The sequence below is a fragment of the Heterodontus francisci genome, chromosome 3 (assembly GCF_036365525.1).
Source record: "Heterodontus francisci isolate sHetFra1 chromosome 3, sHetFra1.hap1, whole genome shotgun sequence".
Taxonomy (NCBI): domain Eukaryota; kingdom Metazoa; phylum Chordata; class Chondrichthyes; order Heterodontiformes; family Heterodontidae; genus Heterodontus; species Heterodontus francisci.
In genome coordinates this window covers 61,911,281-61,928,922 of record NC_090373.1, presented here as the reverse complement: position 1 = coordinate 61,928,922, position 17,642 = coordinate 61,911,281, and the positions used below count along the sequence as shown (strand labels likewise).

At 43.6% G+C, this 17,642-nt stretch overlaps 1 protein-coding gene across 1 annotated transcript in view; it reads right to left on the bottom strand.

The window, feature by feature from the left end:
* Window positions 1–17,642, bottom strand: part of greb1 (growth regulating estrogen receptor binding 1) — a 375,097-nt gene that overhangs the window by 167,393 nt on the left and 190,062 nt on the right. The window contains exons 8-9 of the mRNA XM_068017603.1: window positions 6,361–6,486; window positions 526–663 (exon numbers count right to left, since the gene is read on the bottom strand). Coding sequence (XP_067873704.1) covers window positions 526–663; window positions 6,361–6,486 — 264 coding nt within the window. The remainder of the gene's footprint in view (window positions 1–525; window positions 664–6,360; window positions 6,487–17,642) is intronic.

The window sequence follows — 17,642 nt, the reverse complement described above, 5'->3', positions numbered from 1 at the left end:
TTGAAGCAGGCAGGGGTCTACTTAAGATGTAAAAGTCACAGCCTGCTGACGTTATTGGCACCACAACATAACATTAATGTGAAGCCAGGGAAACATGGAGGGAGAACCCAACTAGCCAGAAGAGATCAGGGTCAGTTTTTTAAAAAAAGGCTTCTCTTTGAACTTGTGGAGCACTTCCCCGGGCCTTCAAGAGGTTCTTGGCCTCCTCTAGTCACACAAAGCAAGGGAGTCCTATTATGCCCTGGTCTCACTTCTATCGACTGGTGGAGACTGTTCCCACAGGTCACTGGCTATGATTTCCTACAGCCAAATGCCCAATCTTGCCCCGCACCCCCTGGGTCAGGTATTGACTCTGGCCTGGTGTGGGGCAGGAGTCCAGCAAGTTGTATTTAAATGAAGCCCTGCCGTTAAGTTCCCAATCTGTCTCCGTGCGCCACCTATTCCCCCCAACCCACCCCACCACCATCCCACTGCACTCCCAACAGTAAAAACCGACGCCTAAATGACTAACCTATATTTGTTTACCTTTAAAAATTACAGGTCTGGTCCTGCAGATTTTAAGTAAATTGTCAGGTATGACGACAGGCTCCTCGGAGATAGTAAGTGAAGAAGGAATTGGTCCTAAAATGCTGGATTGAGTCATACAAGCTAAATCCACAATGTCTGCAATTAGTGAAAAGAGACAATGAATTTAATGAACTATTATTGAACAATGGACAGTTCAGTATGCAATGCAAAGGTGGCTCAACTTTTCTGCATTGGTTTATGACTGCTATGCACCTAAATGAAGCAACAAGATAACTACTGAGTGACCACATAAATTTTGGTTATTCTCCCTGAGTAATGTACATGTATTGATAATTGACCTTCAATGGCATTGCTCAGATGCGTTCTGGGGCAAAGGGATGGTAGGTAATGTACATTATAGAATTTTAAAATTAAAACTACAGGTCACAACACAAGTGAAATGGGAGCTTACCCATTTAAATACTGCTGTGTCAGCAACTGGCAAACTGTGATGGCAGTAGCTTGAGAAAATATTTTTTATCTTGGATCTGGTTTCCAAGCAGGACAAAAAATGTTGTTTGGTCAATCAGAACAATCAGGAAATATCTTTAAAACGCCAGAATTTATTTTGGTGATTGACACACAAGCTAAGATTTCCTACCTGCAAGCCCATCCTACATACCTAGTGAAATATTATATACTCATAGAACAGTTACAGCACAGAAGGAGGACATTCAGCCCATCAAGCCTGTGCCGGCTCTCTGTAAGAGTAACGCAGCTTGTCCCACTCCCTCAATTCCGTTTTGAAAGCCACAATTAAATTTGCTTCCACCACCCTTTCAGGTAGTGCAATCTAGATCCTAACCACTCACTGCGTAAAAAAGTTTTTTCCATATTCTTTTTGGTTCTTTTGCCAAACACTTTAAATCAGTATCCTCTCGTTCTCAACTCTGCCACCAATGGGAACAGGTTCTCGCTACGAACTCTGTCCAGATCCCTCATGATTTTGAACACTTTTATCAAGTCTCCTCTCAATCTTTTCTTCTCTCAGGAGAACCACACCAGCTTCTCGAATCTGTCCATGTAATTGAAGTCCCTCATCTTTGCAACCATTCTCGTAACTCTTTTCTGCACTCTCCATAAAGCCTTTGCTTCCTTCCAAAAGTGCGGTGGCCAGAATTGGACACAATATTCCAATTGAGGCCAAACCAGTATTTTAAATCACTCCACCATTGGTGGTCACGCTTTCAGTTGCAGAGGCCCCAAGCTCTAGAATACTCTCCCTATACCTCTCCGCCTCTCTACCACACTTTCCTCCTTGAAGACACTCATTAATACCTACCTCTTTGGCATTGGAACAGTATAGCATTGTGGGAAAAGACAAGAAGAATGGGACAGGCAGTGTCAGAGATTAACAAAAATTGCACATCAGCGAGTAAAGTCATTGAAGGGAACAGAAGCAAAAAATGAAATTAAAGGTTCTTTATCTCAATGCGCAAAGCATCAGCAATAAGATAGATGAACTAGTGACTCAAATAGAGGTCCATGATTTAGATCAAATTGCCACTACAGAGATATCTCTGTACCTGGTGATCAAGATTGGGAAATAAATATTCAAGGGTACACAATATTTCAGAAAGACAGACTGAATGGCAAAGGAGGAGGGGTAGCCCTGGTGGTAAAGGATGACTTAAAGGCATTAGTGAGAAAGGATCTGGCCTCAGAAGATCATACGATAGAATCAGTATGGGTGGAAATTAGGAATAGCAAGAATCGGAAAACACTGGTGGGAGTAGTTTATAGGCCCCGTAACAGTAGTTATACCATTGGACAGAATATTAAACAAGAAATTATGGGAGCTTGTAACAAAGGCAATGTAATAATTGTAGGGGACTTTATTTTTCATACAGACTGGGACAATGAAATTGTCAAGAGTGGTCTAGAAGATTTTCTTTGTCGCTGGCCAGGCCAGCATTTATTGCCCATCCCTAATTGCCCTTGAGAAGGTGGTGGTGAGCTGCCTTCTTGAACCGCTGCAGTCCATGTGGGGTAGGTATACCCACAGTGCTGTTAGGAAGGGAGTACCAGGATTTTGACCCAGCAACAGTGAAGGAACGGCGATATAGTTCCAAGTCAGGATGGTGTGTGACTTGGAGGGAAACTTGCAGGTGGTGGTGTTCCCATGCATTTGCTGCCCTTGTCCTTCTAGTTGGTAGAGGTTGCAGGTTTGAAGGTGCTGTCTAAGGAGCCTTGGTGTGTTGCTGCAGTGCATCTTGTAGATGGTACACACTGCTGCCACTGTGCGTCGGTGGTGGAGGGAGTGGATGGAGTGCCAATCAAGCGGGCTGCTTTGTCCTGGATGGTGTTGAGCTTCTTGAGTGTTGTTGGAGCTGCACCCATCCAGGCAAGTGGAGAGTATTCCATTACACTCCTGACTTGTGCCTTGTAGATGGTGGACAGGCTTTGGGGAGTCAGGAAGTGAGTTACTTGCCACAGGATTCCTAGCCTCTGACCTGCTGTTGTAGCCATGGTATTTATATGGCTATTCCAGTTCAGTTTCTGGTCAATGCTAGCCCCTAGGATGTTGATAGTGGGGATTCAGTGATGGTAATGCCATTGAGTGTCAAGGGGAGATGGTTAGATTCTCTCTTGTTGGAGATGGTCATTGCCTGGCACTTGTGTGGCGCGAATGTTACTTGCCACTTATCAGCCAAAGCCTGGACATTGTCCAAGTCTTGCTGTATTTCTACACGGACTGCTTCAGTATCTGAGGAGTCACGAATGGTGCTGAACGGTGCAATCATCAGCGAAAATCCCCACTTCTGACCTTATGATTGAAGGAAGGTCATTGATGAAGCAGCTGAAGATGGTTGGGCCTAGGACACTACCCTGAGGAACTCCTGCACTGATGTCCTGGAGCTCAGATGATTGACCTCCACCAACCACAACCATCTTCCTTTGCGCTAGGTATGTCTCCAAGCAGCGGAGGATTTTCCCCGATTCCCATTGACCTCAGTTTTGCTAGGGCTCCATGATGCCATACTCGGTCAAACGTTGCCTTGATGTCAAGGGCAGTCACTCTCACCTCACCTACTTTGAACAACCTTTCCTGCCAGTTTCTGTATTTAGTGTTTGCAAAATGTTTTCAGAACAGTTTCTTGGAGCAATATGTTGTGGAACCAACTAGGGATAAAGCTATCTTAAATACAGTAGAGTGTAATGAAGCAGGGTTAATTAGTAAAGTCACAGTAAAAGATTCACTGGGAAATAGTGATCATAATACCATTGAATTACATGTTAAGTTTGGAAGTGACATGCTCCAATCGCAAACAAGAATCTTAAACAAAACCAATTACGTAGCTATGAGGGGAGAACTGGCTAAGGTAAATTGAGTAAATAGACTAAAAGGTATGGCAGTAAATAAACAGTGGGAAACCTTTAAAGAAACTATTCAAAATGTTCAACAAAAATACATTCCACTAAAAAACAAAAACTCAGCAAGACCCATCTGTAGCTCACTCAGGAAGTTAAGGATATTATTAGAAGCTTACAATGTGCAAAATGAAATAGCAAGTCTGAGGATTGGGAGTGCTTTTGAAACCAGAGGACCACCAAAAGGTTGATTAAAAAAAGGGAAAAAAAACAGAATATGAGAGTAAGCCAGTCAGTAATACAAAAACAGATTATAAGAGCTTTTATAGGTATATCAAAAGGAAGAAAGTAGCTAAAGTAAACATTGGTCTCTTAGAAGCAGAGACAGAAGAAATGATCATGGGGAATTAGGAAAAGGCAGAGGCATTGAACAACTATTTTGTGTCTGTCTTCACAGGAGAAGATACAAGTTTCATCCCAGAAATAGACAGTAACCTAGGGGCTAAAAAGAGTGAGGAATTTAAGGAAATTGATATCAATAGAGAAAAAGTATTGGAAAAACTTAAGGGACTAAAATCTGACAAATCTCCAGGACCTGATGGCCTACACCATAAATAATGGAGTGCTGCAAGGATCAGTGCTGTGACCTCAGCTATTTACGATCTATATTAATGACTTAGATGAGATACAGAGAGTAATGTATCTAAGTTTGCTGATGATACAAAGGTAGGTGGAAAGGTAAGGTGTGGGGAGGATACAGAGAGGCTGCAAAGAAATACAGACACGTTAAGTGAGCGTGCAACAAGACGGCAGAGTATAAAAGATGGAGTATAATGTAGAGAAGTGTGAAGTTATGCACTTTGTTCGAAGAATAGAAAAAGCAGAATTTTTTTTACAAGGTGTGAAACTTGTAAGTGTTGATGTTCAAAGAGACTAGGGTGTGCTTGTACAAAGAATGCAGAAAGTTAGCATGCAGGTACAACAAGCAATTAGGAAGGCAAATGGCATGTTGGCCTTTATTGCAAGGGGATTGGAGTACAGGAATAAAGAAATCTTGCTATAATTGTACAGACATTTGGTGAGACCACATCTGGAGTACTGTGTGCAGCTTTGGTCTCCACATTTAAGAAAGCATATACTTGCTCTGGAGGTGGTACAGCGAAGGTTCACTAAATTGGTCCCTGGGATGAGGGGGTTGTCCTATGATGAGAGGCTGGGTAAATTGGGACTATATTCTCTGGAGTTTAGAAAAAAAGAGGAGATCTCATTGTAACATATAAGATTCTGAAGGGGCTGGTAGGGTAGACACAGAGATTGTTTACGCTGGTCGAGGAATCTAAAACACGGGGGCACAGTCTCAGGATAAGGGCCGATGAGGAGAAATTACTTCACTCAAAGTGTTATGAATCTTTGGAATTCTCTAGCCCAGATGGTTGTGGATTCTCCATTGTTGAATACATTTAAGGCTGGGATAGACAGATTTTTGGTTTCTCAGTTTCATACCTTATAAAAAATATTTTGCTTTTCTATTCTTTTGACCAAAGTGCATAACTTCACACTTCTCTACATTATACTCCATCTGTCGTCTTGTTGCACGCTCACTTAACGTGTCTTTATGTCTTTGCAGCCTCTGTGTCCTCCCCACAGCTTACCTTTCCACCTACCTTTGTCTCATCAGCAAACTTAGATATGGCGAGTGGGCAAGAATGTGGAGTTGAGGCTCAAGATCAGCAATGATCGTTTTGAACGGCGGAGCAGGCATGATGGGCCATACGGTCTACTCCTGCTCCTATTTCTTGTGTTCAAGCTGTTGGTCAACTGCTCTGGTATCGCTATTCCATTCCATAAAGAAGCCCTTTTCATTGCCACTGATGACTTACAACTGATTAGAGCTGTTCTTATCCCTCTAAGTTAGTTGTAATTAATTTAATGATTGTCTCAAGACCTAAAAATGGCCTTGGTGGGGCAAGACTATCATGCTTCGGGACTTTTGATCTTTGATACACAAGAGACAGAAATACTTAAAAACTCATCATGGGATGAATAAAATTTGAGGTCAGTAGCGCAATACATAATGAGAAATTTTGATGCAAATACATTGAACAAATTATGAAATTAGCTAACTTAATAAGTGATACTCTTTACAAATGGTTGTTTGTGTAATGTAAGGATGGAAAGATCAGTGGCAATTTTGCATTTCAGGAAAGTGGGGGTGAAACAGAATCCATGCCAAAAATTGGAAAACATAACCCGAATACTCAATTTCCACCCCCCACGTCACCCCGTAAACTTGAATAACTCACCAGAAAGAATACTTAATTTTATATATATATAAACTTCTATGAAACACAGTAAATAAATTCCATGTGTGTCAGACAGTTGCACAGTATATCATAAAAATTAAGTCAATAGTATTGTTAAAAAAAGCAAGAAATTAAAAAACAGAAACTGGAAAATATGAATGTTAGTGATACATCTCACCAGCTTTGCTTCCTGAATTTTGAACAGGTGCATTGCTCTGAATGGAGCCCATTTCTGTTGCTGATGGAGAGTCTGGTGACCAACCTCTGTGCCGTTTCTTTGGAGGGCCCGAGTTAGCTAAGTTGCCTGTTCAAGAGTACAAAAGATGTCAATAATTATGATAATGGTATACACATACATTGACTAGAATTTCATGCTTGCAACTGTGTAAACACTAAAGCGCTTATTTAAAATGAGTACTTTTTAAAATTAAGACTAGTTTGTTCAAAAGCATGAACATGGATTCATTCCACTGTGTATTGACCTTTATTGCAAGGCTTTGAAATGAACATAAATACAGGAATTTCACTCACAAATTAACGGAACAGGAGTAGGCCATTCAGTTTCTCAAGCCTGTTCTGCCATTTAATTAGATCACGGCCAATCTGTGCATCAATTCCATTTACCTGCTGTTGTTCAATATCCCTTGATACTCTTACCTAATAAAAATCTATCAATCGTAATATTCAAGTTTTCCATTGACTCAGCATCCACAGCCTTTTTGGGGCAGAATTCCAGAATGCTACTATCCTTTCTGTGAAAAAGTGTTTCTTGATTTCACTCCTATATGGCCTATCTCTAGTTTTATAATCATGCCCTATTACAAATAACTGGATGGATTTTCCACAGAAACTAGAGAAGTAATCATGTAGCAAGCACAATGCTCACCAGTTTTGAGCAAGGTGACCACCCACAATCTGCCTAATTTAATCCTCACGGTGATCTCCCCACACATATTGGGACTGGTGTAGGGACCTCACCAATGAACAGGCAGGAAATTGCACACACTACCAGCCCCTAAGGAACTGCTGGAAAAAGCAACCTTACTTTCTATGTAAGCATTTAGTGACAAAAAGATGTTAGTTTTTAAAAAGGCTGTATATTTCAAATGTATGTTTCAGCCTTTCCAGAGTTGGAGAGAGGAAATGGAGTGTACGATTTATGTGATCCAAGATACAGCTGCCAATAGTGCGGTGAAGGAAAGGGAATTGTTGGCTAGTCAGGAGAGCATTAGAGTAGTTGAGCTTGCAGGTGACAAAGGCATGGATGAGCATTTCAGCAACTGATGAGCTGAGGTAGAGACAGAGGTAGGTGATTTTAAGGATGTGGAATGGAATCAATGGAAAGTCTACAGAGTTTGTGGCAGGGGCTAAGACAACAGCTTTGATCTTCCCAGTGTTTAACTAGAGGAAATTACAGCTGTTCCAAGACTTTATGTCAGATAAGCAGCCCATCTAGCCAGAGGCAGTGGAGGTAGTGGAGATGGGTGTTGTCATTTGTGTATGGAATCTGACCCCATATCTTTGGCTAATGTTGCCAAGGGGCAGCATGTAGATGAGAAAACAGAGAGCACTAAGGATGGATCCCCACAAAGAAACAATGAGAGGGTGTGAAGAAATGCTCATGGAGGGATGTTCTGACTATAATCAAACAGGTAAGAGTGCAACCAAGTGAGGGCAATCCCAGAGCTGGACAATGGAGAAGAAGAAAGAGAAGACATTATGATTGACTGCGTCGAAGGCTGCAGAGAGTTTGAGGAGGATCAGGAAGAATATACCAAGGACACAGTCACCATCCAGACCAAACATGCAGAATGTTACACTAGACTTCAATTTTACTGTGCAAATGAGTCACAAGGACCTCTGTAGCTGAATTCCCAACATATACTCCAGTTGCAAAAAGCTCTGCACCCAATGCACTATGTTGTCAAATTTCTTCTTCTTCGGCCTCCTTGTCTTGAGAGACAATGGGTAAGTGCCTGGAGGTGGTCAGTGGTTTGTGAAGCAGTGCCTGGAGTGGCTATAAAGGCCAATTCTAGAGTGACAGACTCTTCCACAGGTGCGACAGATAAAATTGGTTGTCGGGGCTGTTACACAGTTGGCTCTCCCCTTGCGCTTCTGTCTTTTTTCCAGCCCACTGCTAAGTCTCTTCGACTCGCCACACTTTAGCCCCGCCTTTATGGCTGTCCGCCAGCTCTGGCGATCACTGGCAACTGACTCCCACGACTTGTGATCAATGTCACAGGACTTCATGTTGCGTTTGCAGATGTCTTTAAAGCGGAGACATGGACGGTTGGTGGGTCTGATATCAGTGACGAGCTCGCTGTACAATGTGTCCTTGGGGATCCTGCCATCTTCAATGCGGCTCACATGGCCAAGCCATCTCAAGCGCCGTTGGCTCGATAGGGTGTATAAGCTGGGGATGTTGGCCGCCTCGAGGACTTCTGTGTTGGAGATACAGTCCTGCCACCTGATGCCAAGGATTCTCCGGAGGCAGCGAAGATGGAATGAATTGAGACGTCGCTCTTGGCTGATTTACGTTGTCCAGGCCTCGCTGCCATAGAGCAAGGTACTGAGGACACAGGCTTGATACACTTGGACTTTTGTGTTCTGTGTCAGTGCGCCATTTTCCCACACTCCCTTGTCCAGTCTGGACATAGCAGTGGAAGCCTTTCCCATGCGCTTGTTGATTTCTGCATCGAGAGACAGATTACTGGTGATAGTTGAGCCTAGGTAGGTGAACTCTTGAACCACTTCCAGAGTGTGGTCGCACATATTGATGGATGCAGCATTTCTGATGTCCTGTCCCATGATGTTCGTTTTCTTGAGGCTGCTGGTTAGGCCAAATTCGTTGCAGGCAGCCGCAATTCTGTCGATGAGTCTCTGCAGACATTCTTCAGTGTGGGATGTTAATGCAGCATCGTCAGCAAAGAGGAGTTCCCTGATGAGGGCTTTCCATACTTTGCTCTTCGCTCTTAGATGGGCAAGGTTGAACAACCTGCCATCTGATCTTGTGTGGAGGAAAATTCCTTCTTCTGAAGACTTGAACGCATGTGAGAACAGCAGGGGGAAGAAGATCCCAAACAGTGTAGGTGCGAGAACACAGCCCTGTTTCACACCACTCAGGATAGGAAAGGGGACTGATGAGGCGCCGCTATGTTGACTTGTGCCTTTCACATCGTCATGGAATGAGGTGATGATACTTAGTAGCTTTGGTGGACATCCGATCTTTTCTAGTAGTCTGAAGAGACCACATCTGCTGACGAGGTCAAAGACTTTGGTGAGATCAATGAAAGCAACGTAGAGGGGCATCCATTGTTCGCAGCATTTCTCCTGTAGCTGGCAAAGGGAGAACAGCATGTCAATTGTGGATCTCTCTGCTCGAAAGCCACACTATGTCTCAGGGTACACACGCTCAGCCAGCTTCTGCAGCCTGTTTAAAGCAACTCGGGCGAAGACTTTCCCCACTATGCTGAGCAGGGAGATTCCACGGTAGTTGTTGCAGTCACCACGGTCACCCTTGTTCTTATACAGGGTGATGATATTGGCATCGCGCATGTCCTGTGGTACTGCTCCCTCATCCCAGCACAGGCAAAGCAGTTCGTAGAGTGCTGAAAGTACAGCAGGCTTGGCACTCTTGATTATTTCCGGGGTAATGCCGTCCTTCCCAGGGGCTTTTCCACTGGCTAGAGAATCAATGGCATCACTGAGTTTCGATTTTGTTGGCTGTTCGTCCAGCTCATCCATGACAGGCAGAGACTGGGCTGCATTGAGGGCGGTCTCAGTGACAACATTCTCCCTGGAGTACAGTTCTAGGTAGTGCTCCATCCAGCGGTCCATTTGCTTGTGTTGGTCATACTGTTACATTTAAACAACACCACTTCACATTTTCCATGAGTTCCATGCAGAAGTGATGCAGATCTGGTTATACGCCACATCGCCAGATTTTCTGATACCAGACCACTTGTCACCAGACTTAAGGACTGGAAAATCTACCTTAACATTTAAAGCTAAAATGTCAAATGTATTTGTTAGGAAACCTTACGCTGGCAACAAGTCCAGTTCCAACTAACTAAGAATTCCTTAAAACTGCAACCCATCTGCTTCACCAACTTGGTTCCCCACGATACTTTCACTGTGTGCTCCCTAAAATAGGATCCATACAACTCACAAATAAAATGTTTTCACAGCCCAACAAAGTTTCCCCACATAAAACAGACAGCAGCACAAAAATTCCTACATTTTTACTACCAGGCTGGATTCCTCAAAATACAGAACATTGCTGATGGAAGCCGACCTAACGTCAGCTGATTTGAAAATTTATATCAAGGGCAGCTGTGAGGAAATTTGTGTTTCAGGCCATCCTGCCTTCTAGGTTGGAACAATAATTGTGACACTGGTTGGTGGAAATAGGCAGGATGTAAGAGAACACAAATGATCTACAAGTACTGGTAAGATCACAAGCCTGTGTTTTGGAACACTCTACCATGTCTAGCTGTTCACTTTTATCTGTTTAGTCACTTCGCTGATTGACATTTGCACAATCATAATTATAAAAAAGCTAGACTGGTTTCTGTTGGTAAGAGTTTCAGGTTTGCAAGACAGCAGTTCTACATCGCACAGCACCTTTAAGTCAAGACTTACTTCAATAAAAGTGAACTTCCACCTCAATTGTAGAGTCATTGAAAAAGAGAATGTATGGTAGCATTACATCCCACTTGGAAAATTTTACAAATATGGTCAAATCCTCCATACATGACAAGTCCTGATGTTAACAAGGATGACATTTACAATGCAATTACCCCTGAGGGATCCATGCCAACCTTCAAAAACTTTGTACCCTGTTCAGCTGATCCCTGTGTTCCATGGGAAAAGTGAAGGCTTTGCACCTGGTCAACAAAGCATTTGTAGCATGCTTGGTACAGATACATACTGCAAGCTGTCTAATGTGACTGATGCTCCCTGTAATGGGGTGGAAGTATGCAATGACACTAAAGTTTCATGCTGTGATAATCTTCTTTCCCATGAGAAGAGCCATTTCTATTCCATATTTTATCCTATGTCGCAACAAAATGGTACAGTTCTGTAGCAGTTGTTCTTGCAAATAATAACATTATTATAGGTGAAGTTTTAAGTTAAGTTTCTAATGGGAGTTTGCTTTTGAATTTGTTATTTAAAAGGTCCTTTACATTGCTCAAAGAGTAGTGTGGGAAGAAAGGATTTCGATTCACGGGCACTAGCATCGGTACTGGGGAAAGAGGGAGATGTTCCATTGGGATGCGCTCCATTAAACCAGGCTCCTGGCGAATCATATAACTCAGGCTGTAGACAGGGCTTTAAACTAAAACTGGGGGTTGGGGGGTGGTTTGGGGGTTTCAGGTGAAAGGAAATTTAGAAATCGAAAAAGACAAGTTTAGGCAATAGAGCAGTGCAGCGATTTGGGTAAAAACAAGCAGAGTGGGACAGGAGGCTTTTTCCCCAGAGTGGGGGATTCAATTACTAGAGGACACGAGTTCAAAGTGAAAGGGGAAAAGTTTAGGGGGGATATGCGTGGAAAGTTCTTTACGCAGAGGGTGGTGGGTGCCTGGAATGTGTTGCCAGCGGAGGTGGTAGATGCGGGCACGATGGCGTCTTTTAAGATGTATCTAGACAGATACATGAATGGGCAGGAAGAAAAGAGATACAGACCCTTAGAAAATAGGCGACATGTTTAGATAGAGGATCTGGATCGGCGCAGGGTTGGAGGGCCGAAGGGCCTGTTCCTGTGCTGTAATTTTCTTTGTTCTTTGTTCTTTTGAAGGGTCAGAGTTTAACAGTAATCATGCATCAGCGAAAAAGGTCTGTGCAAAGGATAGTGGTAAAAAATTTAAATTAAAGGCTCTTTATCTCTATGCATGAAACCTTTGTAACAAGATGGATGAATTGGTGGCACAAATAGAGATAAACAGGTTTGATCCAATCGCCATTACAGAGACATGGTTGCAAGATGACCAAGGTTGGGAAATAAATACTTCAGGGTACACAACATTCCGAAAAGGCAAGCAGAATGGAAAACGAGAAGGAGTAGCCCAGATAATAAGGGATGACGTAAGGACAGTAGCTAAGAAAGGATCTTGGTTCAGAAGATCAGGACGTAGAATCAGTATAGGTGAAGATTAGGAACAATAAGGGCCAGAAAACACTGGTGAGAGTAGTTTATAGGCCCTCAAACAGTAGCTATACTGCTGGATAGAGCTTTAAGCAAGAAATAATTGGAGCTTGTAGTAAAGCCAATCATGGGGAACTTTGATCTTCACAGAGACTGGACAAAGTAAACTGACAAAGGTAGCACGGATGATGAATTTGTTGCATGCTTTCACAACAGATTCCTAGAACAATATGTTGTGGAACCAACTAGGAGCAGAACTATTTTATATCTAATATTTTGTCATGAGGCAGGGTTAATTAGTAATCCCAAAGTAAAAGATCCTCTGGGGAAAAAGTGATCATAATACAACTGAATTCCACATTAAGTTTGAGAACAACATACTCGAGTGCAAAACAAGAATCTTAAACAAAGCCAATTTCACAGATACGAGGGGAGAGCTGGCTAAGGCTGATTGGGTAAATAGACTAAAAAGTATGGGAATAAATAACCAGTGGGAAACATTTAGAGAAATGATTCAAACTGTTCAACAAAAATACATTGCACTAAGAAACAAAAATTCAGTGAGAAAGATCCATTTGTGGTTTCCTGGGGAAGATAAGGAGATAAGGATAGTACTGGATTAAAGGAACAGGCTTACAATGTTGTGAAGAATAGTAAGCCTGAGGATTGGAAGAGCTTTAGAAACCAGGAAAGGGCAACCAAAAAGGTGATAAAAAGGGAAAAAACAGAATAAGAGTAAACTACTAGGAATATAAAAAAAAGGATTTTAAGAACTTTTACAAGTATATAAAAATGAGGAGAGTAACTAACGTAAACACTGGTCCCTTAGAGGCAGCGACAGGAGAACTTATCACAAAGAATGAGAAAATGGCAGAGACGTGAACAAATATTTCGTATACATTCACAATAAAAGATGCAAATTACGTACCAGAAATGGAGGGTAACCAAGGGGCTAATAAGAGTGAGGAACTTAAAATAATATATATCAGCAGAGAAAAAGTACTGGAGAAAATTATGTGACTAAAAGCCTAAAATACCCATGACCTAATGGCTTACATCCTAGGGTTCTAAAAGGGATAACTGCTGAGATAGTGGATGCACTGGTTATGATTTTCCAAAATTCCCTAGGTTCTAAAATGGTCCCAACCCATGGGAAGTTAGCAAACACAACACCAATACTCAAGAAAGGAGGGAGAGAACACACAGGGAACTAAAGGCTCATTAGTCTGACATCAATGGTTGGAAAAATACTGTATTCTATTATTAATGAAGTCTTAATGCACTGAGAAAAATCATAGTGTGATCAGATAGAGTCAACATGGTTCCAGTAGAGCTATAACACTGGCATTTACCCAACGATGTGGAAAATTGCCCAAATATATCCTGTCCATAAAAAGCAGGATGAATCTTATTGCTGACAATTACTGCCCCATCAGTCTACTCTCAATCATCAGCAAACTGATGGAAGGTGTCATCATCAGTGTGATTGAGTGACACTTGCTCAGCAACTACTTGCTCACCAATGCTCAGTTTGGGTTCTACCAGGGCCACTCACCTCCAGACCTCATTATACTTTGGTCCAAGCATGGCCCAAAAAGAGCTGACTTCAGAGCTGATATAAGAGTGACTGCCATTGACATCAAGGCAGCATTTGACTGAGCATGGCATTGAGGGGTCCTAGCAAAATTGAAGTGCATACATGCTTACAAATTAGGAGCAGGAGGAGGCCATTCAGCCCCTTGAGCCTGCTCCGACATTTGATAAGATCATGGCTGATTTGAATGTGGCCTCAACTCCACTTTCCTGTCTGCCCCCCATAACATTTAATTCCCTTGTCTATCGAGAAGCTATCTAACTCAGCCTTGAATATATTCAATGACCCAGCCTCTAATGCTCTCCGAGGAAGTGAATTCCAAAGACTAACAACCCTTCGAAAGAAATTTCTCCTCATCTCCATCTTAAATGGGAGACCTCTTATTTTTAAACTGCGTTCCCATAAGTGGAAACATCCTTCCAGCATTCATCCTGTCAAGTCCCCTCAGGATCTTGTATGTTTCAATAAGATCACCTCTCATTCTTCTAAACTCCAATGGGTATAGGCCCAGCCTATTCAACCTTTCCTCAAAAGATAATCCATTCATCCCAGGAATCAGTCGAGTGAACCTTCTCTGAACTGCTTCTAATGCTATTTTATCCTTTCTTAAATAAGGAGACCAAAACTGTACACAGTGCTCCAGATGTGGTCTCACCAATGCCCTGCACAGCTGTAGCAAAACTTCCCTACTTTTATATTCTATTCCCCTTGCAATAAACAACAACATTCCACTTGCCTTCCTAATTACTTGCTGTACCTGCATATTAACAATTTGTAATTCATGTACCACGGCACCCCAATCCCTCTGTACCTCAGAGTTCTGCAATCTCTCTCCATTTCAATAATATTCTGCTTTTCTATTCTGGAAATCAGGGGGAAAGCTCTTCTAGAACAAAGGAAGATGGTTGTGGTTGTTGGAGGCCAGTCATCTCAGCCCCAGGACATCACTGCAGGAGTTCCTCAGTGTAGTGTCTGAGGCCCATCTTCATATGCTTCATCAATGACCTTTCCTCCATCATAAGGTCAGAATTGGGGACGATTGTTGATGATTGCTCCTCAGATACTGAAGCAGTAAGTGCTCGCATGCAGTGAGACCTGGACAGCATTCAGGCTTGGACTGATAAGTGGCAAGTAACATTCATGCCACACAAGTGCTAGGCAATGATCACCTCCAACAAGAGAGAATCTAACCATCTACCCTTGAAGTTCAACAGCATCCCCATTGCTGAATCTCCCACCATCAACATCCTGGGGGCTACCATTGATCAGAAACTGAACTGGACCAGACATATAAATACTGTGGCTACAAGAGCAGGTCAACGGCTGTAAATTCTGCAGCGAGTAACTCACCTCCTGCTGTCCCAAAGTCTGTCCACCATCTACAAGGCACAAGTCAGGAGTGTGATACAATACTCTCCACTTGTACGAGTGCAGCTCCAGCAACACTCAAGGCCGGTATCTTGCGGAGGCGGCGGGGCTCCTGGTGCCAGGCCAAAAAGTGGCTCTTTCGCACTCCACCCAGTGCAATCCTCCGTTGTTCCAGAGGCGAAGATTCCAGCGCCAGGATTTCCATCCTTTTAAAGACAGGGATCCCGCCTCCAAGAGCTGCCAGTCAATCACAGGGCTGGCAGCTCAACAGTATCAGCAGTGCCGCCTGGAGTGGTAGCCACTGCCAGTACTGCAGAGGCCTTGGACCCAGGCCCAGCGCTGAAACCCCGGACCTCAGGTAAGTGAGGCAGGGTTGCCGAGGCCAGTCCGGAAGACCCTGGCGAGGTGGGGTGGGAGGGTGGGCATGAAGTCCAGGGGAAGGGGGTCCATGAAAGTGGAGGTTTGGCAGTTGAGACTTCTTCATGGGCCACTGATTTCCCACAGAGGAGAGACCCCCCCCCACCCACCACCACCCCCAGGCCCTCTGGGAGTGCGCCTCATTTTATAAGGCGCCCTCCTTGCGTGGCAGAGGCACCCCTCCACCACTGGTTAGATCCCAGCAGTTTGGGGGGGGGGGGGGGGGGGGGTGGTGGGGAAGAGGCCCCATTAATAGGCTACTTCAGGGCCTCTGGGTGGGAAACCGTCACTACCTTATCCCACCCCTGGCAAAATCACTTGGCGATGGGGTGACGACGAGTCCTCCGCCCCCCGTTGCGATTTTACGGCGCCCCCCACCTCGGGGGCCCATAAAATCCAGCCCAAGAAGTTCGACACCATCCAGGACAAAGCAGCCCAGTTGATCGGCACCCCATCCATCACTTTAAACATTCACTCCCTCCACCATGAGCACACAGTGACAGCAGTGTGTACCATATAAAAGTTGCACTGCAGTAACTCACCAAAGGTCCCTCAACAGCACCTTCCAACCCACGCCCTCTACCACCTAGAAGGACAAGGGCATCAGATGCATGAGAACACCATCACCTGCAAGTTACCCTCCAAGCCACACACCATACTGACTTGGAAATGTATTGCTGTTCCTTCACTGTCGCTAGGTCAAATACCTAGAACTTCCTTCTTAACAGCCCTGTGGGTGCACCTACGGCAGATGGACTGCAGCAGTTCAAGAAGGCAGCTGACCACCACCTTCTCAAGGGTAATTAGGGTTGGGCAACAAATCCTTGCCTTGCCAACAATACTCACATCCCAGCAATGAATTAAAAAAAAAAAATTCATTGAATATGTAAACAGTAGATACAGGGGAGCTGGTAAAAGTAATATACGTGGATTTCCAAAAGGCATTCGGTAAGGTGCCACACAAAAGGTTAACATGCAAAATAAGGGCTCATGGTGTTGGGGGTAATATATTAGCATGGCTGGAGGATTTGTTGACAAACAGGAAGCAGAGTAGGGATAAATGGGGCATTTTCAAGTTGGCAGGCTTTAACTAGTGGAGCGTCACAAGGATCAGTGCTGGGGCCTCAGCTATTTACAACCTATATTAATGAATTAGACAAAAAGACCAAGAGTAATGTATCCAAGTTTGTTGATGGTACAGAGCTAGGTGGAAATGTGAGCTGTGAGGAGGACACAAAGAGTCTGCAAAGAGATATAGACAGGTTAATTGAGTGGGCAACAAGGCGGTAGATGGAGTATAATGTGGTGACATGTGAGGTTATTCACATTGGTGGTAAGAATGGAAAAGCAGAATGCTTTTTAAAAGGCGAGAAACTTTTAAATGTTGATCATAGAATCATAGAAAGTTTACGGCACAGAAAGAGGCCACTGGGCCAAAAAATGAGTCACAGAGTCTAATTCCACCTTCCAGGATTTGATCCGTAGGCCTGTAGGTTACGGCACTTGAGGTGTATATCCAGACACCTTTTAAATGAGTTGAGGGTTTCTGCCTCAACTATCCTTTCAGGCAGTGAGTTCCAGACCCCCACAACCCTCTGGGTGAAAAACATTTTCCTCACCTCCCCTCCAATCTTTCTACCAATCACTTTAAATCTATGCCCCCTAACAACTGACCTCGCTGCTAAGGTAAATAGGCCCTTCACTTCCACTCTATCCAGGCCCCTCACAATTTTGTACATTTCAATCAAATCCCCCCTCAGCCTTCTGTGTTCCAAGGAGAACAACCTCAGCCTATCCAATCTTTCCTCATAGCTGCATTTTTCCAGTCCCACCAACATCCTCATAAATATCCTCCGTACGCTCTCTATTGCAATTACATCCTTTCTACAATGAGGTGACCAGAACTGCACACAGTACTCAAGTTGTGGCCTAATAA